Source organism: Temnothorax longispinosus, chromosome 2 (assembly GCF_030848805.1).
Source record: "Temnothorax longispinosus isolate EJ_2023e chromosome 2, Tlon_JGU_v1, whole genome shotgun sequence".
Taxonomy (NCBI): Eukaryota; Metazoa; Arthropoda; class Insecta; order Hymenoptera; family Formicidae; genus Temnothorax; species Temnothorax longispinosus.
Window position 1 is genome coordinate 9,618,913 of NC_092359.1, and position 26,145 is coordinate 9,645,057.

A 26,145-nucleotide genomic window follows, 5' to 3' on the forward strand; every position below is an offset into this window, starting at 1 on the left:
ACGGATCTATTATTTCATTACGTTAAAATATTTTATTAATATTAATTTTAAATAATTTGAATAATTATTAAATTCTTAATAACTCTTATCTTTTTGTTATTAATTTTCGTAGTTCCTTTATTTTTAATAATTTATTACATTATTAATAAATGTAAATATTTCAAGACGATTTTAAATGTAAAAAAATACCACCCAGGTAGAGGACAGGAGGGCAATTACATGAAAAGATAACACGACAACCGATCATCATTCGCTCAACGTGCGCGGATCGGTTCGGACGTGTTTTGTCCGGGAGGAAAATTTTTTTAAATATTGCGACTGTTACTGTCTCCATTGATTTCCACTCAGATTTTCAGTAATTTCCATTTAGACTTCGCTACGCTAACAGTGATTCAGACTTTGTTAACAAACAGTGGTAAATGAGGCCGTATTGTCCGCTGTTAGGCGGCAGCAGCCAATAAAGTGAAGAAGAAGAAGAAGACAACCGATCATATATCAAGGCGATTCATGCCGCAGGCGCGACGCGCTCGAATCTCGAATTCGACGAAGTTTTCAACCACTTGGAAATCACTTTGAAATCGTCATTGACGGTTTGCGCGAACTTCTGCCCGCGTCTCTGTCTGTGAGACGGACGATCTTTCAGCTTTCACACTCCTCTGTAAGATGAATCAGTCGGAAAGTACTACCAGACCGGGCAGTAGCAACGTCATGTATACTCCGCGTACGCCGCGAATGCGTCAACGACAACGGTTCGATTTGAGCACTAAACCGGAAGAGGACGGACTCGATGGACTGGAAGGTACAACGTGCTTTTTCGTATCGGAGAAGAAAAAACCTAGAGAGCGGATGTAAAACAATGGAATATATCACAAAAAGCTTGTCCTTCTGACGAGTTGTCGTGTAGCCTGATTTTAGTATGTCAATCAATTGTCCAGTTTTTAAATATTTAACGTCTTTGTTAATTCTATGCTTGAATACTGTGTTCCTCTAATTATTATCAAATAAATTAACTTTACAGAATTGATAGGCCAAACGTGGAACATTTATGCGGCGTCCGCTTTGTTTGGCTTCCAACAAGATGACATTCACTTAAAATTGTATTCAAAGAAATTGAGAGAAGAGGTTGCAAGCACCTTGTCACATGAAAATGTCACTTACAGCGCAAAGTTTTCTGTTGTGGAGAATATTGTCTCTGGACCAAATGAAGACCATCCAGCAATCAAGGTCCAATAAAAGAATAGACATATAATTTTAATTTTCTGATCTCTTATTTAATATCTTATTATTCAAACATGTACATTAGAAACGCAACAAAAAATTCGAGGTCTGCTTAAAATATATTTTAGATTGAAGTTACAGCTGAAACCAATGATCGTGAGAAAGATGTCAAGAAACAGATCTATAAAGGGATATTATTATCCTGGAGGATAATACAGACCGAATCGAATATAGAGAATTCCATAAGATTGCCCCTTCTGCTGTGTCGTGGCACTCGCAGCTGTATGGACGCAGTGCACGCTATCATCGGTCGTATGTTTGATTGCTTGGTAATTGCGCTGCCAGCCAACGAGGACGACTTAAGCTGGCTGATTCCGATTATAATTATGGCGCCTAAAGCGGATCAACGGTTACTTTCCGGTGAAGTTCAAATGGAATACACAGTGCCAGAATTACCAGTTACAGATACCATTACAGTTAAATTTCACACTTCAGATCTGAAAAAGATATTATCAACGTACGAATGTTAACGTTTAATTGTACAAAAGTGTCCAGTGTTATTTGTAGCATATATTTTATACCGTTGTTTATTAATTTGCAGCATTACCAAAGATCAAGATGACAGAGTTAACGTATCTCTTGATCACGAACACATAGAAATGTTTTTTGAAGTCTTGCATAAGCAAATGTTAACGCTAGGAGGTTTGCAGTTAGGACTATGTACGCTGCATAGGATTAATCTACCTGGAATAACAATAACAGAGAATAGAGTGAGTTTTTATCTTACAATATCTTTATTTTTTTTCTCATTTCACATCGAAATTGTCTTAAAATCTTATAGTTTATACATGTTTGTACAGTCCGTAACGTCTTTTTTTTTTATTTTTAGATGAAAGTAATGAACATGGAAATTATGAATAATATATTATTGTACTTCAATGATAAAGCTCTTGATATATTTCATACGGTGCATATTGATATATAATCTTTTCTTAACGTCTTGTGATACGAATAACATGATTTAGGTACAGTAACAGTACGATCGTTGCAATAACCATTTACATTGTGCGTGTCAGTATAAACAAAAATTATTTATATATATTTTTGTAAAAAAAAATCTCACACATGCGTACATATACTGTACCTTTGTCAATAAAAAAAAAACATGTATATACTTCAGTTCTACATTATTATATGAATTGTTCCTTTGAATTTGTCATTATAACAAACGAGTCTTTAATTTACACCTTCAACACCTTCTATTTCCATTACACCTTCAACACCTCCTATTTCCATCTGTAAAAAAAAAACACAAAAAAGTGAAAAACCAACATATACACAAAGTCGATATTCATTGTACAGAAACTTACTGCATCGGTAACAACGTTGTCCTTTGTCGTATCCTGATTACTCTTGGCCTTTACTTTTTGCATGTAATGTTCAAAATTTATGTAATCGTCTGGTTTCTGGTCAAGTGGTGAGGGTACAGATATTCCAAGTACTTCAGGTAACATAAAAGGTTTTAACCACGTCACAAGTGGGGTAACTCCAAACATATATAGTGCTCTGCGATGATAAAATAGAAACCCATCCAAAGGCTTTAGGTCATCATCAAGACTCATCAAAGCTGAATTGTAGTCTGAGTTGAAATCGATATTTTGCAGAGTTAAAATGGGATATTTATTTGTATCAGTGTTACGTTCTTTGAATTCTGGTGTTTCCTGAAACTTATTCTTGATCCAGAATAGCCTGAACTCAGCCTAAAATAATATATCGTGTGTATTCATACAAATAAAAAAAATATAGTTCTTTATTTTGTTTATACATTATTGGAATTTATACTAATTATTTTACGAATATAGATTAATTTAACAATTTAGCAATATATATGTATATTACCTCGCAATTCGTGAATGGCAATAAACTCCAAAACACCGCGTCTAATATATAAAAGATTTTTCGACTCTTTATCCATATACAATCTACAGCAGCACATTGATGTGGGTCACTATCAGGATATCCACCTGGAAGTGCTGAAGGAAAGACACCATGAAGCCTGCCTTTTCTAGAATACGCTCTTGTTTCACCCTGATTCAAAATTATTAGGATAATTATTATACATTTAATGGATTATTATACATTTAATTTCTTTAATACTAATTTAAATATAAATTTCAAATGTGACATTAAATAAATATCAGAAGAGACAAATCCATACCCAGCCTGAGATCAGCCTAACACGATTTCCTGTTGGACATGGAATCATAACCCAGTTTTCAGTTAAATCTTGCGGCACATCTAGCATCCATTCTGACAGCATCATTCGATTAATTGTGGACTCTTTTGGAAGAACCCTATAATACCACGAATGGTTTCCCGCTCCCACAGACTCGTTTTTTGATTTAGAATACTCTTGCACTATACCACGTGCAGCGTTAACGGCTTCATCTCTATGTCTATAAGAATCATAAAATAGTATATTATATTTGTGTAAAATAATAGAACGAGAAAAAAGATGAAAAAGAAAGCAAACTTTAGAATAGCATAAAAATATGATGGTAGAAGAAGCCAGTGAAAAATTAAATGTAATTTACATATAAAAAATTTATAGCAATGGCGGGTATGGTTAAAGGCATAAATTTTGAACGTTTTCACTTCAATAGCTAAAACAACAATTAAATTAATCATTTATTTTCATTGATCATCTTATTACGAAGTATTTTTCAATATTTTCGTCAAGTTACATTTTTTATTAACACTTATTAGTGATTCTTTTTTCAATATATACATACAGAATAATTATTTAACATATATATCTCATCGCAAGTTATTCTTTTATATGGATTTTCTATACATTGCATTTATCTATTAGTTTCTTTTTAAGGTACACATTTAACAATAAAATATTGTTATATATGAATCTGTTATACATACTTCTTCTGATGTTCTAATAATCGTTTGCGTCTTTCTTCTTGAGGTGTACTGTCATCAATTTCTAACTTAATGTTATCCTTTTTTATGCGGTTTTTGTAAAATTGCCTACGGACAGCTTCCCTTTCGTCACACTCGTTTTTATCCTCGCTTTTGTTATCGCTTTTGTTATCGCTTATATTATCGCTCGTGTTATCACCTTTATCGCTTATACCGTTGCTTATATCGTTGTTTGGTAATTCCACTATGTCCATTTTACTATGTCCACTAAATACCTGAAACAACAATAGCTTCTTGTTTCAACAGTCCATGTAAATGACAAACTTGTACTTATCTTTTCAAACAAGTTGGTCTTAAATGTACGTCAATTAACAGAAATTGAATAAATACACTCATTCCTCGATTTATGTGGCAATTTTTATATGCAATTTTTTATAAATAATTCCTCCATTTATGCAGCACTTTTTGAGGTCTGAGCTTTACACGTTCAGAAAATATATCTTTCTATCATATTTATTGAAATTATATATTAGTGAATCAAAAGTTCTCACTTATTACATGATTACTTATTACTTATTACATGATTTCTTACTTATTACATGATTCTGATCTTTTTTGTTTTTAGTTGACTTGTGCAGAGTATATTAAGCTTATCCCCACAAGTGATAACAAATTTACTTTTTTGCACTTTGTGCAAATAAAGCACAATAAATGTAAAATAAATTTTTGACACAGACTTTCTCTTACGTTGTTTTCTTTTTGTGCTAGCAGTCTTTACGCGATTCTCAACCGCGTAAAAAAAATCATGTGGAATAAATACTCTGTGTAAATCGAAGGACGAGTGTACAGAACGCCACTGAATGATGAACGAATAATTTTATCTTTCCTTGTATCATTGATAAAATCGCAAATATTTGAAATACCTGAAAACATGTAAAATATCGAAAAATGATAAATCTATTGACAAAAATGTTGCAATAGTTTTACAATACGCTAGTTACATACAATAAGTACCTTTATGTAAATAAGACGTCTCCGATTGTTGAAACTGCTGTTAAAATTTTCCAACACGTTCTTACACGTGTCTCACCGCCAATATCCTTCTCATCACACAGCACAGTAGAGAATATCAAAGCTTTTATCAATTTCTATAAGCTCACATTTGTTTCTGCGTACTGCTCGCTCATCCGTTGGAGATGTCATTTGTCACAAGGTATATAAATGGTATCTGCACTAATCTGCACTACCTGCACACAAGGTGCGGAAACGCTTGCCGCGCAGCAAGAAGCGATGTGGTAGCCAATAAACTTGTGGTTCTTACGGAAAAACGGCATGTTGATTGGCTAATCGTTTTTTTTTTCCAAGAGTTTTCTAACCATCGATCCACACCAAATTTTTGGCCGCAATCTCGCAATCTATGTAGATTCATGTAATCTGTGATTTTCTCCGGGCGGAGAGATTCGTTTTGTTGAAATAATTATATTGTTATTAAAGTTTTCTGGAAATTGTTGAGTTAGAGTAATAAAAAAATTATACAAATATGCCTACATACGAAATGCCATTGTTGCTACGTATCATGAAAAAGGTATCGTGCTGTAACGTATAGGTTATGTTTTTCTCATCTCGGAAATAATAAAGATAGTTATGATAATCGTATGCGTGATATAATTTATTATTTCGTACAATAATACGTACGAATAACGTCAGATCTTTATCGGTTAAGAAGTGTGTAAATTAATCAGTAAAGTATTCGATATGTGCTTGTAGCCGGAATTGGTAGCAACTTTAAAGAGAACAGCCGAAACGATATTTAATACCGGTGGTTTCATCAGAAAAATTGAAAATTGTGGGGTCAAGACACTTCCATGCAAAACGAGTATACATGGACATGTTCATCACGAAGCAAAGTAATTATACTTATTAAGAATATTAATTGCCGCATAATTAAGCTAACTCTGAATTGGGACAAACCAAATGCAATTGACAAATTAGCTCTTTATTATTATATACTCAAGCAGAAGTAAAATATACATCGACATATTTTGTTCTACTTTGTATTTCTTATGTTTATTTTTTTATATTTCCAGCCATTTTTTCATATATTTTGACGTACCGCCAAAAGTAATTGATAAAATTACAGATATATACCATAGAGATATCGATATCGTTAGATTAAAAATATTTAAACAAAGTGAACCAATTAACAAGGGATGTACGTTCCATGAAGAGATGTTACCACCACCGTACAGGTACGATTTGTAGTCCTGCTTAACATACTTTGTAATGTGACTTGTAATGATTTGCGATCAATATCCTATTTCTTATTTGTACAGGCCTGGCGTCCAGAAACTGATGGACATGGCAAAGAAACAGCGTCATAATAAACACGAATTCAAATACAACACTGGATTGGATTATTATCCATTCAATAAATAACTGAATGTATAGTTGTTGTATTTCTTTTATTGCAGTAGATCACACATTATATAGGACTTGAAATAAAATATTTTAGAAAAGCCGAGCATATTAAATATTTCGAAAAGAAGATTAGTCGATCTGACTTACAGGGTAGAAGAATATTAAAAATGTAACATACAATTGTACTTCATCATAAGTAATATTTAATATAAAAATCACTTATTGATGTATCGTTTATTAACTCATATCTCAGCATTTTATGAAAAATTATTATTTCTCTAACCAATATATATTCAATATATATTTGTACAAAATACTTAATATATAATTATATATAATTATCTCTCGTGCAACACAAATTTGTAGAATCATTTGATTGGATCGTAACTTGAAATGTTCAATCGCAATAGGCGCAGCTAGCCGGTAACTCCCTTCGTTGTATACAATATACTTTGAAACATTCAACAATTATAGTGGCTATCCGAGCTAACGCTAACGCACAATATTCTTTGTTCCTTTGTATTGTGTAAGAATGTTTGTGTATTTTCTATCCTGAGAACTACACAGTCGCATTGTAATTCGTGAAATACAATAGCTTTGAATACATACTGGTAATGTATGTATATTATACGTAAGTAAAAAGGATTCACTTCGAATTGTCATAGAATCAAGAAACGAAATGTAAAATATTACGTATTTCTCGAAGTGCTCATTTCAACATACTTTAATATAACATCGTATATTGATTCTGAATTATTACGTGATAGATTTGAAGAAAAAGTGATAACGAACAATGAAATTAAAGTTTGTATTAATACGAAACAGGTACGGTTTAACCTTTGGATGCATGACCTAATAAAAATTTACAAAGACTCAAATAGCAAAAAATCAGTTTAATAAATCTTGGATTGAATAGATTTTTAATATCAAAACAGCTTAAACTTTTTCTAAAAATTGTCTAAAAGAAGGAAAAGGTACTATCGATACAATTAGGATACAATAAAAAAAAAATAGCAAATGCTGTATGATCGGCATGAAAAATCCTCGTTATGCGTCCAAGGATTAAGTCGTCCTTTTCTCAAGTTATCTTGTATCACTTTTTTAATTTGAAGAATCTAATATCTTTATCTAATATCTTATCTTCTGTTATGAAGATATCTTACGCACCAGTATACTTCATTTTGGACCTCGTTAACATCTATTATGCGATATGCTACGTCTAAAGGAGTACTTGTTGCGGGAATAAAGGACAGAAGAGAGGTGAGAACAGAACGATTTTTCCTCCCGGCGCGAATGCGGGAGGCAGATGTTTACATGTGTCTGGTGTTTCCAAAATTGATGCCGCTTTGATTGGCACCTTTATTACTGCCGTATTGTAGACTTATTACGCCTTGTCCGGCCCTCAGTTGTTCCTCCGTGAAATTGCGTACGTTCTTATCCGCTTCTTTAGGTCCGATGCTCGGTTTGCCGTAATTACCCGCCTGTAAAATTAAGTCTTATGGAATATCCAAATCGATATTTTCAAGATGTTATAAATTAAAGGGTAAAGTGCGTGTTAAAATGTGTCAAAACGCGTGATAAGAGCAAGGAACGATACCAATATGTAAATACTGATAACGCATCCATTTGTAGAGATGTATACAACAACAATGAGAGATAATGAATATTTGTATCAGGAAATTGAGATCTGTCTGCGTTACAGGCATAAATATAAATGATTTAACGCCCCTATGATTAAGAATGATTAGTAATAAGATGTAGCATGGAAAATTTGATACTGAATCGTCTTCTTAAATAAAATTACATGTAGATTAATTGATTCTATGCTCTTCAATGAGAAGTTGATTCTATGTTACTCTTCTTTTTGAATTTTGAAATATTTGGTTAAGTGTGACAGATCAGATTTTACACGCAAGTCAAATAAGGTTTCCTGCTAACGAACTGAATAGCATATATTACTAGATTTAATTCGTAATATTTTAATTTTCACATATACAAAGATGATCCAGTAGTTTTGGAAAAAAATATCGGCGGATTAACGAAGAAAATACTATAGATCGAAGTTTTAGCCACCCGGTATATCTGCGTTTGCGTTTATGGAATCGTACCTTCCTTCCAAGAGATTGTAAGCAAATAACTACGGAATTTAGATTCTGTCTTTCCCAGAGGTCTACGGTTTGGAAAGTCTCTTGCGGCGGTACACCTAATGACTTCGCAGCCTCCAGGAAGGCGTTTATATTCTCCATGCACTTGAAGGCCAGCGACGTCTTGTTAATTTTCTTCACCGAGCCCTCCTTGATGTCGTTCACCAGCCTAGCGGAAAAACAAAGTGCGATTAGCAGAAGCATTTTTAGCCTTACCGTATTTTCGGTAAAGGCTCTTCAAGCCGACCGCAGTTTTCCGATTTCTTTTTCAAATACCTGCAAAGCAGGATGCCGTCTTTTAGGATCTCGTAAAAGTTGTCCATATCCCCGTTGGTGCTTATATTTTCGCCGGTGATCGTTTTGATCCATTCCAGACATTCCTGCGCGAGCTCCTCGCTGTACTTGCTATTGATCTGTAACACGAAGAAATTCATGCGTTATCTTCTGATGAAAGCAGAAATAGAGAAGGTGCCGTTTTCGAATTCTCGGGGGACGGCACGGTCAATGCTTCGGTGTTATGCGAAGTAGCCGGTTAATTAATTATACGATGTTCCAGTGTACCAAGTAATGCATCCTGTAGGGATTGTGTGCGACAAGAGCATTGCCGGAGTCACTGACCTAATCCATCGCAGCATCAGTTGTTCCTCCGATCTTTCTTGTAATACAGATACCGTCTTATTTTAAGAAATGCAAAGGACAAGCGCAAAAAATAAACTAAGATGCGCAATCTTTTTTATAATAATATTTTTATTTTTATTATTAAAAGCACAATAATTTCTATATTACAAAAAGATGGAGATTATTCGTGTCATGTATTTAACATTAGAACTACAAAGCAATCAAAATGACTGATTTGTAATTTTTTTTATAACGGCACATTTTCTAAGGTTTTCCTCATTGTCAGACTGAGGTGATTTTAGTTGCAATATGTAAAGAATTAATGTCCATTTCTACCAATGCCGATTAACTTTAATCTCGGTTTAACTTACTTTTTATTTCTTTTTAATTTTAAGAATTAGAAAAAGATAAAAAGTAAATTAAACCGAGATTAAAGTCAATCTGCATTGGTAGAAATGGACATAGATCGATCAATTACTTTTCTCTTTCATCCATTTTTTGTTTAAATATACATATAGTATATTGAAATGTACATTAATCGTCGGGACTTCGTGTTAATTGAATTTTAAATAATATGTAATAATTTTTCAAAATTATAGAATCTACTTTAAAATAAATTTGCCGGAGAATCAGTTATTAAATTTTAATTAAATTAAAATCGAATATTTTTTATGAAAGAGTGGGGCAACAATTAAATATTTCTATCCGGGCGGATGATTTTCCGTTTATATATGTATGATTGCCTAAAAAGGAGAGGTTTCTCTCCAAGCATGGACCGGCATTCATCTTCCGGCAGTATGCATATTCCGTTAGATATACGGTGCCTCGGATCGTGATGTACTTCGAGGGGAGGGGACCAGTCATATAGAGGGTGTCCTACCACGCTGACATGTTTTCTTTCATCTATAAGTTTTCGATCGATTCTTGTAGGAAAAAATTTTCTCCTCTGTTAAATCTGCATTTTTAATACTCTAATTTCAGATTAAAATCTATGTGCAATTAAATAAAAAGAAATTATATTATCTGCAGCTTTAAAATGTAACTTTAAGGTAGCTAGTACATCAGCGAAAACAAAGATTTTTGATTGGCATGAAACTATGTTATTCTATAGGGCATTATACGTGATCAGAGATTAATTCACGATTTTTTACTACGTAATTACGGAAATATAAGCATTCAAAGTTGGTCAGTTTTACATTAGGGTATATGTGAACGACGTGCACAATCGTAATTCACGAGATTTTACGAGTATTTTAAAAAAAGATTGAGGTTTGGAAAACAGAAGATCTTATCAATTAAACTATTACGAATGATTAAAAAAAAAACGTTAGTTTACCATTGCAATAAAAAAATATTCAATATTAAAGCAAACAAAATGTAGCTAACAGAGAAGCTCTGATGGCTAGTCGGCCATCAAAATTTGGCAACAGCGCGGACCGCACCTAACCTTGCGTGTATTTTGGCCTTCGGGGATACAATCGGAGAGATCTTCGTTTTGCACTTTTCGACCTTTTCGTCGCTTACATGCTATACTCAAATTTTCTTTCCACTTTATTTTTCGCTTCGTAGAAAACCGGCCGTTTTTATCGCGGACACGAGTAGCCGGCGTCGTCATATTTTTGCGCGTAAACACGTAGTATACAGTATACAACACGTCAACATGTGGTTAGCAGTCTTACCAATCTCGAAATATTGCAACATTGCCACGTTTCGGTCGTAATTTCGATGCGATAAAAATTATAGTTATCCTTTATAGAAATTTAATACTGTAAGTGATTTTTTAGCTAGTGATTAATCATTTAAAAGCACTATTAAAAGCATTATTAACAGTGCTTTTAATAGTGCTTTTAAGTTGAACTGGGCCTTACAGTATTAAATTTCTATAAGGGATTTATACAATTAATGACCCAAAACTTCCAGAGTTATTTTTTATCATTATTATGATAGTTGAGAAACTTAGGATTATATTACACCCAATTTTTTAGATTTTTTATTACAGTCGTTTTGACGAATGTGAAGTTGGTACCCGCGTGTAAGACACTTCGTTTTTAATTAATTACCTGCATCTGGGATTAATTACATGGTGTTATTATACATTTCTGGAAACTAGAAGTTGCATGAAACAATTAAGGTGATACCAAATATTTTTTAATACATTAATAAAAAAATTTTTTCGAGACTCTATTTTTGACTTACTGCAACGCTGTAGCTACCTTAAGTGTGTAATTATTTGTAATTCACGGCTTATTAGTTATTTCGATAATTTTAGGACGAGGTAAATATCGAATTAACAGCGTGCAGAATATCTTGCATGCTACGCATTACGTGGGCGCGTTTTACATATGCATTTAATTATAATAATATACTGCATGTTCGGCCTCCCTGGCGACTAATATCCGCGCGAAAGTGTTTTTATAGCGGATGCTGTTTCAGATTTTTGGTGCGTCGCTTCACAGTGACGCGCGCACCAAATTCGATGCCAGCCCAAAACTATTTCTGCGGCATGTTTCCTCTGAAAACATTATCGCTCATAAAGAGCATAGACGCGTAATGTAACATCCTGGATGTATCCTATACAAAGGGTAGGTACACATTTCAAGCGTTTTCTTGGCAGATATCATCGTTCAAATTAACATTGTACATACAACATAACTTCACATAAACGCCTCTTGGTATTTTGTGAAAAATAATTAGCGATATAGCCAGAATATGAATTAATTGTATGTTTTCGCTACTCTTGTTTAAATTTAATTTGTGTTTCTTTACAAGAAAAATATTGATGTACATACATATATCTCATAATTTATAGTTGTCAGTATAGATTCTGTTGCGGTGCATCGAACGTCGGCAAATGTCGTGGACAATGCCGTGACACGAATCTCGTGCAGAGTATCCTCATGTTCGTTTACTTTCACCTGAGACGTCATCCAAACTGCCAGGGAATTAATTGGCATTCAACTTGCTCGTTCGAAACTTCCTTATACGTACACGTTAAGTCATTTAACGATTTCAACAGTTTCACCGACAGCTTCTCGGAGCAAATAAGGATACTGCATAAGTTGAGTATCTAATATAATACATCCAGCAAATTTAAGTCTCCCATAATTGTATCCTACACCTATTTTGTATAATATCAACTTATTGAAAGAATTCTTTCTAATATTATACTTAACATTTTTTAATGCTTTATGTCGTTTAAAAAATATAAATATCTCTTACAGCATAAAACTACATATCTTTTGGTTCAGGCCTGTATTAATTTTAATTAAATTACCGAAAATAAAAAACTTTTCTTTAACTTGCTTATTCGAAACTTCCTTGTATATTTTAAATTTAACGATTCAATTATTTCACTGATAGCTTCTCAAATCGAGAAGCAAATCAAGGTGTTGTAAATTAAATCTCTAATATATTTAACAAATTTAAATTTCTTGTTTTCTGTTGTACTCTATGTAATATCAATTTATTAAAAAAATCCTTCCTATTATATTTAACACTGTTAAATGCTTTATATCGTTTACAAAATATAAATATTTTACGGCATAAAGCTAAATATCTTTCGGTTCATGCATAAATGGCCTGCATAAATTTCTAAAATTATTAAAGATGAGACGCTTTTATATTTGATATAATTTTAAAGTTTCAATTTCGTAAAAAAAATCGCTATGTGCGATTCGGTTAAAGCGTTAAAGTCTACACGCGGTCGTTTACTTTTGTACGCGTCCCGCATAGTTGCACATTCCTCGACGATTATCGGAGCGCTTTCTTTTAAAGAGTAGCCGTCGCGATACCGCGGTCACAATGTGGAACGCGATCGCTTCTATATTTAGGCATTAAGTAAGCGCACGATAATTTCATTAACGTGAAAAGAGAGTGACAAGCGAGGGCTTTTAGTATACGCGCGAAAGGCGTGTGACACTTTGGATCGCGTGCTTTTTTTCTGAAGTGACGATAACGGTGGTCGTCTGCCTCATGTTGAAGCCACCGCCTAACTTTACGCGATTAAATATTTCATCATCGCTAAAAAGATTTTATGGCATTGTTTACTTCTAAAATGTGATATTATAAATTACGATATTATGAAGTGGATCGATAATGAGATACACGCAACTGTCTTTAATAAGAGGCTTCATAATTTCGTTGATAAAGGAACACGTTCTTTTAATATAATAATCTGCTTGTTATTGTAGAACTGTTTTAATGTTACAGTAAAGGTAATAAAATATAGGATTCGATATAGGAAAGCAATATTCGCGCATAGTGACAATTCTCTGTACATATATGTGATATCATCGGATAACTGTCTATCTTTCTCTTATCACTATCAAGGCTGTAAAGCTTGTAAAAATAATCAGTAAATATGTTATAGTAAATTATGCCGGCGAGTAATATTCAAAAATTAAAAGAACAAACATAATAAATTTTTTGAACAATATTTTGTTAATTCCAGTACGTATTACAAATTTCTTACTTTTTTCTCAATTTGCGAGTGATTAGTTTGACTTTTAATGTATCAGACGTATAATGTATTAGAGGAACTTTTGGTAAAACCAAAAGAATTCGTAATTACAAGGCAGAAACAAGAGAGTCGCGGTAGAAACTTTAGAAACGCTAACAAGAATACCGTGTAGTTTTTAAAACGCCGACGATCTAATCTGTGACAAGGCTTTATCTCGTAGAAAGCTTTGTACAAATAATTCGACTCAACGACGCGATTAGAAGCAACAGCTATCGTATCAGGTTCCAAGAGGAGGGACAGAGGGGGAGGAGGGAGTATGTCGTAGCCCTTATGCCAAGACGGACGGCAAAAGGAGAAATATAGAGAAAGGGTGTGACGCGAAGCTATACGGATGCCTCCTCTCGGCATACCGTACGATCTTGAGGTCCCGAGCTCTCTCTGAACAGGCCCCCTAAAGCACGAAGGGCGTGGAGGGCCCCCATAGAAATTATGCGAGGGTCACCCGCGTGGTCGCATCACAAAGGTGCGCTGTCACGAAATTTAGATGCATCCTAAAGCTGCGGAGGAAATTTATGCTCTGTCGTATAAAATCCGTCATCATTATTAGAAGGCTCAAAATCGGTTCGCATTAACGTGAAAAAACCGGCTTTTTTTGACTTTTCGGAAACCGGCTTTTTATCCATCGTCGCGCTTGAATATTTCAAAATTTATATACAGCAGTCATTGGTAGGTTGCACTTAGGTACGAAACGGCATGAAAAGTACGGCTTTTTCGCGGATTGAAAATATTCCGACAATCAATTAGCCACTACGAAAAACTGCACGATGTGAAATCATGTTGCAGCTAGATAGTAGGCATTATGATTAGCGAGATTTGCAGGATTTATCAAGATTATATATTGTATCATGATTGCGTAGATTAGAACTTTTTCGTATGAAATGGAAGCGAAGTATCGGCTGATTTATCAAAAGATAATTCTCACTCGATTGTTCTACGTAAGTGATTTAAGTACTTACGTATAGATAATTATCAAAGTCCATGAACCGGTAATTTTGATCTTTTTAAATCTCAAATTGGCGACGCAAATCATAATTTAGAGAAGTCAACTTAATAATTCATATGAGCATTAATATTTTGAATATTTAATTTAGTATAATATTTCCGAAAACATTTAAATTGCCATTTACTGTATAAATACATGTGAATGTAAATTTTTAATATTAAATGTATATCTTTAATACTAATTCTATTTCAAAGGATCAAAGTAAAAGGAAAATATATATGTATTATAAATTCTAAATATAATATAACGTGATAATTTAGCTGGCACATATCGTTTAAAAATATTCAGTTTAATTTTAATTGAATCTAATCGTAACTTAATCTAAGAAAATTGATATTATGGCATATTTATTTATAGAATAAGGAAAAGTTTTTACAGTTGTTACAGTGTTCCACATTGAAAAATTAATATGCGGGCTTGGCTTTTTCTAGCTACGTCGTTAGCGCGATAAGAGTGCGAAATGCTCGCAATTAAAAAATTACCATTGGCGTTTCCGCCATGTGCCTCCTGTAGCTACGACATTGACGCTGTGTAATGACATGCTCACACGTTCACGGTCGCGAGAATTAGGTCAGAGGCATATGCTGCTGTCAATGAAGCACAGGCCAGATTGAACAAATTGCTATGTCGCGATAAGTCGGAGTCGTTTTATTTGTTAACTAGACTGATCGTAATCTTGCCAGATGCTTGATAGCCAACTCAATATCGAAACGTCTTAGTTGCAACCAAGATAAATTATTGTGTGCGTGTGTTAAATTATTTAGAATTTATAATACATATATACTTTTCTCTCATTTAGATCCTTCAAGAATGCTAGTAGTCGTAACATGCGAGACTTGTGTTTTGCTAACCATGTTAAAATCCTCTCTCTAAAGGAAGGGCTCGTGTGTTGTCCTTAAAAGGTGCAGGCTTTACGAGCGATCGAACTTATCGTGAATCGATGCGACACGTATACGCATTACCGGTAAAATTGTTGACCCACTTTGTAAGGTCGATCAATTGCATAATCCTTACGCGGCTTATTCGCATATACGTGCTTCTCGAGTTCTTAAATGTACGCTGTAAGCGAAGGTTGCCCGGTTGCTCTTGGCCGTATAAGGACCTCTAAGCGCGAAGAGAGCAGCCAGTTTCAAAGAATATCGCGGCTCCGCGTGTCTTGAAGGATGATAAAAAGAGCATGTTATATATAAACTACTGTTATTAAATAGAAATATTCTCTCTTTTGTTACTTTAAAATAGAAATCGAATATTTCTAGATTTCTTTTCCGACATATTAATCGTAGTTCTTTTTTCATTACTTTTCGGATTATTTTGAATTTACGTAGACTATATGTATCAGAATGTAATCAACGATTGAAGTCCATCATTAAATGGAAACTGTTAAAATCTTAATTTAAACCTATTGAGAAATATGGTGGAACATTCTTGGTTCGTGTATCTCAGTATATCTCAGTATAAAAAAAAAAAAAAAAAAAAAAATACACAATCTCTTCTTGTTAATCAAAAGACAATGATAAAAATACAGTTAGCCAGCTATTCCGTTAAATTTGGAAAAACTATTTTAGTTCCCATAAGTTGTAATATACCTTACGTATTTCAAATTGATTGATCATGGGTTCTTTCATTAGAATTAATCAATAATTATTTATCAGATTGAATAGACTTCAGATGTGAATTATTTCACGGTCCGTTGCTAAATGCCACTTAATTGCTTCTTGCCTGTAAAGAACTTTCAAATAAGACGAAGCTCGCTTCGTTTATTCATTACGGATTATGCTAGTATAAGCTATATATATAAGCAACAGACATTCGATAGATACATTTAATTTCGTATTTATGAATTATTATGGAATCCATAATTCATATACCATAACATGCCGCAAATCACAGTCTGACTTATTTGTATGCAGTTATGTAATTCAATTAGTATTAAAATTTGGTACCAAGTCACGCGAAACTGACTCGATTAGTTAACCGTCGATGTATTATTCTGACTCGACTTACCGGACCTACGTCAGAATGTGTAAGTGTGTGTACACAAGTTTCCATACAGTCTGGTCATTTAAGAACTTGAATACATATTGGGATATTCATCATGGCGATTCACAGAATAACGTCATCTTTAAATTCACTCGCGAACACGATCTCGCTGAGGTTTTGCACGTTATAAGAAACTGCATTCTCGCTTCGTGTATGAATGAGTAATAAGAAAACGTGCGAGGGTCAGAATTCAAGGCAGCAAACGTGCGTATATGTATTTTATAATTTTTATTCGATGTCTTTTAATTCTCAATATATTTCCGTTCCAAATATTCTTTTTCTATATAAAATATACATTAAATATATTACATTAATTTGTTCAATTATTAATTATAAATATAAAATATGAATAGAAACAATTTCATATTACAGGGATTTTTGTGCACGATTCTGTCTCGATTGTACGAGCTCTCGCAAGAATCATGGGAACCCATAGTCACTAATTGAGAAGAATGCAAGTAGGCCGAAACGAGGGGTTCCTGCCGAGGTCACACAGTGAGCTCTTCGAAACTCGGTCATCCTGTGCTCTCGATAGTTTATTCACAGTTCCATCACAGTCAACGACGATGGATTATATAGTCAAATTATTCATGCAATCGCATCAAGTGAGTTTATGCCACAGAAAAGCAGATCTTCAAATGAATAGTCAAGAGTGCATTAAGGATATCCGGATGCCTCATTCACCTGCAATTCTTGCATTGGAAATCAGTATAACGAGCTAACTAAAGGAATATCGTAATATCGATTACGTGATACAGAATTTATAGTTTTCTTGATTTGATTTCTGCAATTTATTTCCACTTTTATTAGTATATTCTCGCAATATTCATTTACAATTTTGTAAGACTTTTCAAGACATAACTTATGTTTTTCTTTCTACTTTAATTATCGATAAAACAGTCTCTTTTCGATAATTTTCTAAGACACATTTAAATAATTAAAATTTTAGAATTGACTTTAATATATCATTAAATTTTTTCGGAGAAATTATACACGCAAGTTAGTGATATTTGCGAATTTTATTTTTCTTTATACATTTCGTCATGTCGCTTTAAATTTCCGTTTCGTCAGTTTGACCTAGTTTAAGATTAACTATTAAGTACTCTTTTTTTCTCTTGCACATAGTTCGAATTTAACGATCGGTGTTCAAATAAAGTTGTTACATACGGGAGTGGCCGAGTAATCCACTTGGAGGGAAAATGTTTACTCAAGTATACGTATAGTAAATAAAGTATATACGTAATACGTGCAAAATATCGATAATTAAAACTGTCTGCAGGCTTTTATGTCATCCGGCGGTAGAGTATGACATAAGAAAGAAGCTATGCTGGAATGAGTCACAATGTGGAGAAAGTTTTCTGGTAGGATGAATCGCGCGATCTGCGTTACGTTTTCATAATACTCTAATCTGTCCATCAGAGTTAACTTTGTGATTAAGAGCTTCCTCTAACGACATCGTTTCCTATAGGTAAACACTTATGTATTCTTTTAAGCAAGCTTGGTAAGACATGTAACAAAATTTAAATCAGATAAAAATGTTCATGCATAAGTAATGAGTAATAGTTAAAGGGTTAAAGATTTTATGTTACATTCATATTGATTAATGAAAGCCAATATGCTTATAAGATATCGTGTCATATGAGCCAAGGCCACAATCACATAATGTAAATTATAATATTCTTTCCCTATATTTCCCTATATTAATGTTGCGAAGGAGAGAGAACAGGGAGGAGGATAAAAGGAATGGGCAAAATGAAAATGTGAAATCGTTTTATCTCCTAATTCTGATCATGTAATGCACTTTCGAAGTATCAAATCGTACGCGATAATACTTCTATCAGCTCTATAATACCTCTCAAATGAGTCGAGTGCGATTACGGCATTCTGTGAATTCATGATTCGATTTACTTGATAGGATTAATCAATATATTACGTTTTAGTTGGCTAATATTTCGAAGATGAGTCATCTTCGTCGCATTAGAGTAATTAATCCGACATGCGCGTTGCTTATATACTTATAAATATATACTTAAAATTATATTATAATATAATTATAAGTACACATTTATGTGTTGTTTATATATCTGCGTTAAATATTATAAGTGTATATTTATATTGTGATTTTGCACATCAATAGAATACATTGTACAGAAATATCTTCACACAATTTCTATCATCTACTTATTGTTAACCAAATTGATCAAATCTTTTCTTAGAAAGTATCAAGAAATATAAGTATTAATAACAACATTTTTTAATTGTAAGTGACCAATAACGGAGTTACAGATATACAAATCAATTGACTAAACACTGCCCTTCTTTTATACTTTAATAAAATTTTAATTTTTGATTTATTATGATCTTTATGATCTTTTGCACGAAAACATTGTCCATAGATTGTCGAATGACTATTTGCTGTTCGCATAGAAAAATGCATAAGAATGATAAGGCGTATGCAAGAAAATCCTTATTCGTCATTATTCGCTCCTAAAACGGAAACCACTTTATTCTACTTCCGGCCGTTAATACAGATATCCTCTACGGGGATGAAGCATATCTATTTTTAGACTACGGATATAATACCACACATTCATCGTATGGTATTCGTAGAAAGAACTTCACCCATCGGTGAGTTACCATAAAATTATATATTTCGAAAAAGATTACTATAAAATAAACTAATAATTGGAAATTAATTGCAATAAAAGAGACAAACGAATTGCAAGAAATATCTATCTGGAAAGTAAAAAAGTTATTTCTCTATTATTTCTCGCAAATAATGATAAAGCAAAAAGTATTAAAAAATGACACTTTGGGATAAATAATATATTAAAAGAGATCGATCTTTCGCGCATGTCACTTACAGACGCTAATTTCCGCCAATATTTGTTCAATGCAATACCGTAAAGTCACAAACATAAATGTCCGCGATGCAAAATTGCAATGCAGAATGCGCTGAAGTGTTTGCTCGACTCGACCACGATAGTAATACTAGCTGCGATATTCAAGGAGTGCTGACAAAGGCTGTGTCACGCCCGCGATAATATTCGCCTCCGTGTCAATAAACGAAAACGGTTTTTTATTTCTTAATTTGACCGTTTCTTTCAATGAAAATATTCGCTCAAGATCGCGACGCCTGTGATATTATGAGGTTGGTGTCAGTCTTTATCACATATATAAGTATCTATTTCTCTGCGTTAGCTGATACAGACAGGCACATTGAACCCCCAGCAATTATGGGAAGTGGTCATGGCTCAGGGCTTTTAACTTATAACGATAATTACGTGTCCAACGCTACCTTGGAATTATATTATGTGTCTTAGATTAGGCTGTATTTACGGATTTAATCATAACGTATTTTATAATCAACGTTCACGCCTGTTCTGTGAATTAATGATACCTTTTCTATATATTTTCTATATATTTTTAGCTATTAATAATAACTGCTAACGACATTTTTTACTATTATATTACTAACTCTAATAATTTTCATCTAACAATAAGTAATATTTTTTGTTTCTGTTGTATACAGAGAAATCATTATCTTGCTACATACTCACTGGATATTGTATCATGATATGTGATGAATAGATAACGATTTCTTACGAAATTGTTTTACGCGTTAATGTTCCTTTTTCCATGTAAAAATTGTAATAAGAGATCGCAACATTCGTTCTATCTTTCTTTTTTAAAGTTAATGGATTTTGTAGAAATACCAATCGCGAAAAAACATGAATTTCAAATATGAAATAAAGTTTGTTTTTTCCTTGCGAGACGTCTCGTATGGCAGTTCAAAATATACAGCGTCACGGTTAATCTTAATGCATACGTCGCGACGTTCTGAGACAAATGATTTCGTACCGGTGAAGTATAACGAGCTGGCTCGAACTGCATTCCGCAGACGATAAGCATATCTTAGTTCGTAATGAGTGCGAGCCTCCCCACAAACTTCGCGACGAGTGTCTTTAAGTATTCCGAATCGCAAAATATTCTCGCTTCAACAACTTCCTCATTCCCTCGTTAAAATGTAGTTTGTTTACGATTGTAATTAACTGCTAATTATCATCAATCGTTTTAGAAGATGTAAAAAAAATGCAAATTTTTCAGTTATAGAAAAAGAATATATCTTGTAAAAATTGTATAAATTTCTTCATCAAGGAAATTAATACAATTCAAATGTAATTCGAGTAACTTAACGTATTTTTAATCTCTTCGCGAATTTTTAATATGGAATATCTGTATTCAGGAAGAGATACTACAACAGTACAATAGCGCAAGTGTTGTGATAAATTCACGAGTTTATCAATTTCACAATAGAATTCAGGAAATCGTAGCTTGGAGGAAGGAAAACGACTGATAAAAATTCTCTACCCATGTATGCGGTAACATATTCAGTATATTTCTGTCCGGCATTGATTATTAAGTGCAAATCTTCTATTTTTCTTGAGAAAGATTATGTGTAGATGCTTCTAGTACTTGAACTATTCGATACAAGAATATTTAAAAAATAATCCAAGTTGAAGAAATTACCAATAAGGGAAAACTTTCTTATACATAAAAAAATGTACTTCCTCATCGTCATTAAATATTCAAATAATCTATAAATAAACAGATTAAAGCTAAAATATGGCTCAAGTTAGAATAGTTACTTATTTAACGCAACTTCATGTACATTCGTAATTATTGCTCTTTTAAAAAATGCGCATAAAAATGTACGTAATATTTAAGTTATTAATTTGCTAAATATAATACAACTCATCAGCTTTCCATGAGAATTAGTTACGGAATAAATTTTACGCTTTGCAACACCACAAAATTAATGCTATAAATTAGCACACGAATTTTCTGCAATGCCTCTCGAGGGGTAAGAGGTAAGGCAGTCGAACATTAGTCACGCGCGAAGAAAGATATGAGAACTATCGGGCTCTCATTGCGGAATAGCGCAATTTCGAGTGCGATATCGTTCTGCACAAAAAATGCATGAGAAGGTACCGCGAGAAGAGAGAGAGAGGGGAAGGGGCGCAGGACGAACGGCCGAAGAAGTGTACCATGGCCAGCGGGTTTCGCGAGGGACGCTCCCTTCTTCGGCAACTGGGTCTCATTTTAATTCCCCTCGAAAGAAACGACCGCGTAGCAGCTGTTGCCGCTTACAAAACGCGCGTGCATCGCTGAACTCCGCGGGATATCCGAGGTGAGAAAAGGTAATCGATTTTGCGATTCGGAATGAGAACACGCATTTTCGAAATGTACATGCGTGCAAATGCAATTTTTTCAAGAAAATAACAGTGTATTTGTATTGATGAAACTTAATTGTAATAACTTTTAGTCATTAAATTAATTAACGTCACGAATTGTAGGAACACTCGACTTCGATTCAAGTTTCGATTCAAGAATCGATCATTTCTTAATGGAAATGTCGAGATATTGAAGTGCACCGAAATGTCCCCTTCGAATAAAATCAAATTCTGGTGTTGCACGCGTCATTTTCGTTTTTCTCGATTTTAGTTCAATTCCGTGAGACATTTGCATCGAAATCGTATGCGATTATTTATCGCGATTGTTCACATGTCGAATGCGTAACACAAAATTTACATAAACTACTTTTGCATCCTTAACATTCAAGTATGTTTGTAAAGTGGTTAATAGTTTTTCCGCGGAGAATTTATTCCCTGTGTTCAGCAGATTATATAATAATGATGTTTCCGCGAAATTGCGGTATTTTGAACATGCTTTGCGTCTGAGGTAATTTTGTTACATAAAAAAAATATCAGTGACACATTTAACTTTATGTAATCATATATTTAAAATTTTGTATTTCTTTAATCAAATTTTGCAAGATTATTGTATCGTAACGGTTGATTTACACTTTAATAAATTTGTGACACTGTAATAAATTGCGACACTCCATTTTCAATTAATTCTCGACGATTTTTCACAAGAAGGACTTTATCGCCAATTATTTTCTTAAAAACTGCTTTGCTTTGTACCGTACACACTCAAATAGAGACCATTTACTGAAGGACATTTGAATGAACATGATTCGAGTACATGGGTTTGTATCATAAAGTAACGTATGGCTGACGAGAATCGCTTCGTCTCGGAATCGTGAAACCGAGCGAATGTTAAAGCGCAGGTTTAAACACAGCTGCGAGATAAACGACACGCCTGCTTGGAGCTTAACACAAAGGTTCGCCAGGCTGGATTACTATGTCGTGAATTTTTGCCAACTGTTGCGCGCGTTTCCTGTTTCTCACTCGTGCAACGATATTCGGAAAACTGCGGCGTGTATCAAAATTGTCGAGAATCAATCTAAACGGTAGAATTACATCTAAGAATTAAAATTGCATTAAGCGCGATATGTTAAATAAAAGGTTTGTTTAAAATTGTTTATAAAATCTGAAACAGTTTATCGTGCATTCCTCTAGTATTTTATTTTATTATTGATGCGAACTTCTTGGTGATCGATTTATCGGCACGCAGTTGGATAATGTAAACACGAGGTACGTGAACGAATGCGAGGATACGAATAGCGATAGTTCGCTTCGTTATTTACTCGCACATTGTGTTGGTATGTAAAGTCCAAATTTTTTTTGCAGTAACTGTACATTTGACAAGAAAATTATCATTACGAAAACGACACAGAGTAGAGCTACAACGCAAAAGATGAAGTTTCCCGTTTTTTTAACACATTGTTGACTGGGCGTTTTATGCAGAAATGCCTGTGGCCGACTCTATTTTACATTTTAGAAACTTTAACGGGAATAAAATTTCGTTTATAATGTATAAGAGGGCAGAAAAAAACAAGTGAAAAATAAATTACAAATTTTCTAATATAGGCCTTATCAATTTTAATCCTCTAATAACTTTAATTTATCGATTTAACATGAGTGAACTCGTTAATGACGTTCGGGCAACAAAAAATACATTGATACATTAACACATTTTCAGTCAATAATGTGTTAACAACTGTGAAACAAAGTACAAACTACCGTAAAAAGTAAACTGCTATACATAATGCTATACATAAAAAATAGAAGAGATTTAATATATCTCAGTCAAAATATCTTTGTGCTTGATTTTATTTCGATAAAATAATGATTACTTGATTTCCAAAATCAGCAAGATATAAAAACGATTGTTATTCTGCCATTTAAAATCGTAGAACGATGGAGTATAAATCACTGTAATTTGAAATATCGCTACATTTAGGTGACACTAATTTAGCACAATTTTTTTACTTTAGCGACAGTCAACGCAAATGGGGCTCCTCGACATATCTCGCATTCCCACAGCTTCAACCCTGTCATCCCTGAATCACCTCCGAAATCTCCCCCATATTCTATCTCGAAATAGGTCAGTGAGAACAAACATACATATCAGTGAGGGTTACGATAATTATAATCGACTTAGCGGTCATTACTTCAACGATATGCACTGGAGGACACATATAGCTGTCACTTCAATTTTATAATGCTAATTAACTTGGGTGATCGAGGGATGATCTAGCGTCGCAATTTATCCCAATTTGATCCAGCCACCCCGGCCAGACGATACCATTCACAGACGCGCATTTACCAGTTTACGAGCGGAGCCTGCGCGGAAATGCATCCCTCAGTAGGTCGAGTCCACGCGTCAAAGTGAGGGCAAGGGGGACAGGTGGAGGCAAGCGGGGAGGGTAGTTGTTGACTAGGTCAGGGTGGCAGAGATGCCAGCGACCGTTGCGTACGTTGACGCCGAGTTTTCTCACCTTTCTCTGCGCCTCCGCGGCGAATCCCGACTTGGCAGCTCGGTTACAGGCCATTTTTTTTTCGTCGCCTTCAAGGGGCGCTCGCAGGACGGTGAAAATCCGAGAGGGGGTTAATCAGCCGTAACACGAGGGTACCCACGTTCACACTCCGGCGGACGCGACTCGACTGTGGCGGGAGACCGGCGACGAGACGACGGCGACGCCGGACTCGGACGCGACGGCAACACACGTTCCGCCGGAGTTCCTGCGACGCGCCCGACGATTGGCCGCGGACGAGTATTGAGCTTTCGTCCGCAACACACGTGACCTCCGTTCTCCAAACCCGCCGACGGAGATGACGTCAGACGACGAGCGGATTCCTGGAGGCGAAGAAGACCGCGGGCCCCCGTGTTTCGCGACGTTTTTCTTCAATTCGCGCGAATCTTTAAATCAAAATAAAATATAGCAGAGTATGCCTTGCATGTGTCAAAATTGCTACATTTTGAATATCACTTAATATCCGGTATAGTGTTTTGTATTTATATATCTTTCTTAACCCGGGAATGAATGTCTGATTTTTTTTGCATAAAACGGTTTTGCACAATATTGGGGTGATTTTTACACTCCAATTTAAAAAAGTCATTGTTATCAATTACATATTGCCTATTTTTGATTGTTCTATAACACATTAGTATTTGACGGGAATATGTGTGGATCAAAAAAGTGTTTGGTCACCCAGTTTTATTAATACAATAACTTTATTCGAAAGACTAATACACAATTACGAATTGTCTCCATAAGTAATTTATTACATATACTGTGTGTAATAAATTATTTATGGACACAATCCGTACTTGTGTATTATTCCTTTGAATAAAATTATTATAAGAAAAGGGCTGGGTATGGAAATACTTGTTTAATCCATTATATAGATTTGCTCAACGTTTTCTGAAAATAGTAAAGAGAAACCAAAGAAATATATATATATATATATATATATATATAAATAGAAGAAGCACATTAAAATTACTGCGACGTGAGCTTAATTTTTTAGATAGAGTGTAAAAAATCACCCTAAGCGCTCGTTGTCGGGTTAATATTTTAAACTCTTCGTCAAAAAATATGTCCTAAATGGCATTGGTAAATACTTTATCAGTAAATAAATGTTTTAAATAATACAGAAGAAACTTTGTACTCCCGATGCAGCTTAGAAATTTCGTTACATTAATACATCTAACCGAAAATTCAGATCATCTTTGGTATTTCTTTTACTAGGTTGAAGATGACGTCAGGGTCGGAATTCCTGGAACTGACCTGATACCGTCTGGGAATTCAAAACCTAATATAGTTTCGTGATTGATTTTTGACCCGCATTTAATTTCATAACTATCGCAATCCATTTAGGTATATATTAAATAAGTGAAATATTTGTTCGGTAAAAATTATAAAATTAAAAGGATTAAAATATTTATTTGAATAATACAACGGTGTAATATAAAGGTGTAATTTTTCTGCATAAAAATAGATC

The 26,145-nt window shown here is 34.1% G+C and overlaps 4 protein-coding genes across 5 annotated transcripts; 2 read left to right on the forward strand and 2 right to left on the reverse strand.

Moving 5' to 3' along the window:
* Positions 1-306: 306 nt before the first annotated feature.
* On the forward strand, positions 307-2,248 carry LOC139808214 (uncharacterized). The gene is made up of 5 exons (XM_071769948.1): positions 307-799; positions 1,019-1,224; positions 1,347-1,735; positions 1,820-1,988; positions 2,108-2,248. Exons 1-5 carry the CDS (start codon positions 664-666, stop codon positions 2,201-2,203), a joined length of 996 nt encoding a protein of 331 aa, XP_071626049.1. The 5' UTR covers positions 307-663; the 3' UTR covers positions 2,204-2,248.
* Snup (snurportin-1) lies at positions 1,250-5,375 on the reverse strand. Of its 2 annotated transcripts, XR_011730812.1 has the most exons (8): positions 5,164-5,375; positions 4,153-4,424; positions 3,437-3,674; positions 3,118-3,306; positions 2,589-2,978; positions 2,363-2,514; positions 1,800-1,962; positions 1,250-1,715 (listed from the first exon to the last, which is right to left on the reverse strand). XR_011730812.1 is itself a non-coding variant. In XM_071769947.1 (6 exons), the coding sequence occupies exons 2-6, from the start codon at positions 4,401-4,403 to the stop codon at positions 2,455-2,457; spliced, it is 1,128 nt and encodes a 375-aa protein (XP_071626048.1). In that variant the 5' UTR covers positions 4,404-4,424; positions 5,164-5,375; the 3' UTR covers positions 2,328-2,454. The 2 variants fall into 2 exon arrangements, 1 of the variants encoding a protein (XP_071626048.1); XM_071769947.1 differs by lacking the exons at positions 1,250-1,715; positions 1,800-1,962 and having other exon boundaries at positions 2,328-2,514.
* Positions 5,376-5,545: 170 nt separating this feature from the next.
* On the forward strand, positions 5,546-6,596 carry Mrps6 (mitochondrial ribosomal protein S6). Its single transcript, XM_071769958.1, has 4 exons — positions 5,546-5,734; positions 5,917-6,056; positions 6,237-6,398; positions 6,483-6,596. The coding sequence occupies exons 1-4, from the start codon at positions 5,690-5,692 to the stop codon at positions 6,583-6,585; spliced, it is 450 nt and encodes a 149-aa protein (XP_071626059.1). The 5' UTR covers positions 5,546-5,689; the 3' UTR covers positions 6,586-6,596.
* A 146-nt stretch (positions 6,597-6,742) lies between these two features.
* Chd64 (calponin 3) lies at positions 6,743-24,858 on the reverse strand. The gene is made up of 4 exons (XM_071769957.1): positions 24,639-24,858; positions 8,988-9,124; positions 8,676-8,880; positions 6,743-8,048 (listed from the first exon to the last, which is right to left on the reverse strand). Exons 1-4 carry the CDS (start codon positions 24,690-24,692, stop codon positions 7,878-7,880), a joined length of 567 nt encoding a protein of 188 aa, XP_071626058.1. The 5' UTR covers positions 24,693-24,858; the 3' UTR covers positions 6,743-7,877.
* Between the last annotated feature and the right edge of the window lie 1,287 nt (positions 24,859-26,145).

Coding starts and splice junctions, on each gene's coding strand:
- LOC139808214 (XM_071769948.1), top strand. CDS start 664: ATGAATCAGTCGGAAAGTACTACCAGACCGGGCAGTAGCAACGTCATG. Junction 800..1,018: donor CGGACTCGATGGACTGGAAG/GTACAACGTGCT, acceptor TTAACTTTACAG/AATTGATAGGCCAAACGTGG. Junction 1,989..2,107: donor TAACAATAACAGAGAATAGA/GTGAGTTTTTAT, acceptor TTTTATTTTTAG/ATGAAAGTAATGAACATGGA.
- Snup (XM_071769947.1), bottom strand. CDS start 4,403: ATGGACATAGTGGAATTACCAAACAACGATATAAGCAACGGTATAAGC. Junction 3,675..4,152: donor TTATTAGAACATCAGAAGAA/GTATGTATAACA, acceptor TGATTCTTATAG/ACATAGAGATGAAGCCGTTA. Junction 3,307..3,436: donor TTAGGCTGATCTCAGGCTGG/GTATGGATTTGT, acceptor ATTTTGAATCAG/GGTGAAACAAGAGCGTATTC.
- Mrps6 (XM_071769958.1), top strand. CDS start 5,690: ATGCCTACATACGAAATGCCATTGTTGCTACGTATCATGAAAAAG. Junction 6,057..6,236: donor CATGTTCATCACGAAGCAAA/GTAATTATACTT, acceptor TTATATTTCCAG/CCATTTTTTCATATATTTTG. Junction 6,399..6,482: donor ATGTTACCACCACCGTACAG/GTACGATTTGTA, acceptor TTATTTGTACAG/GCCTGGCGTCCAGAAACTGA.
- Chd64 (XM_071769957.1), bottom strand. CDS start 24,692: ATGGCCTGTAACCGAGCTGCCAAGTCGGGATTCGCCGCGGAGGCGCAG. Junction 8,881..8,987: donor GACGGCATCCTGCTTTGCAG/GTATTTGAAAAA, acceptor TTTTTCCGCTAG/GCTGGTGAACGACATCAAGG. Junction 8,049..8,675: donor TACAATCTCTTGGAAGGAAG/GTACGATTCCAT, acceptor TTAATTTTACAG/GCGGGTAATTACGGCAAACC.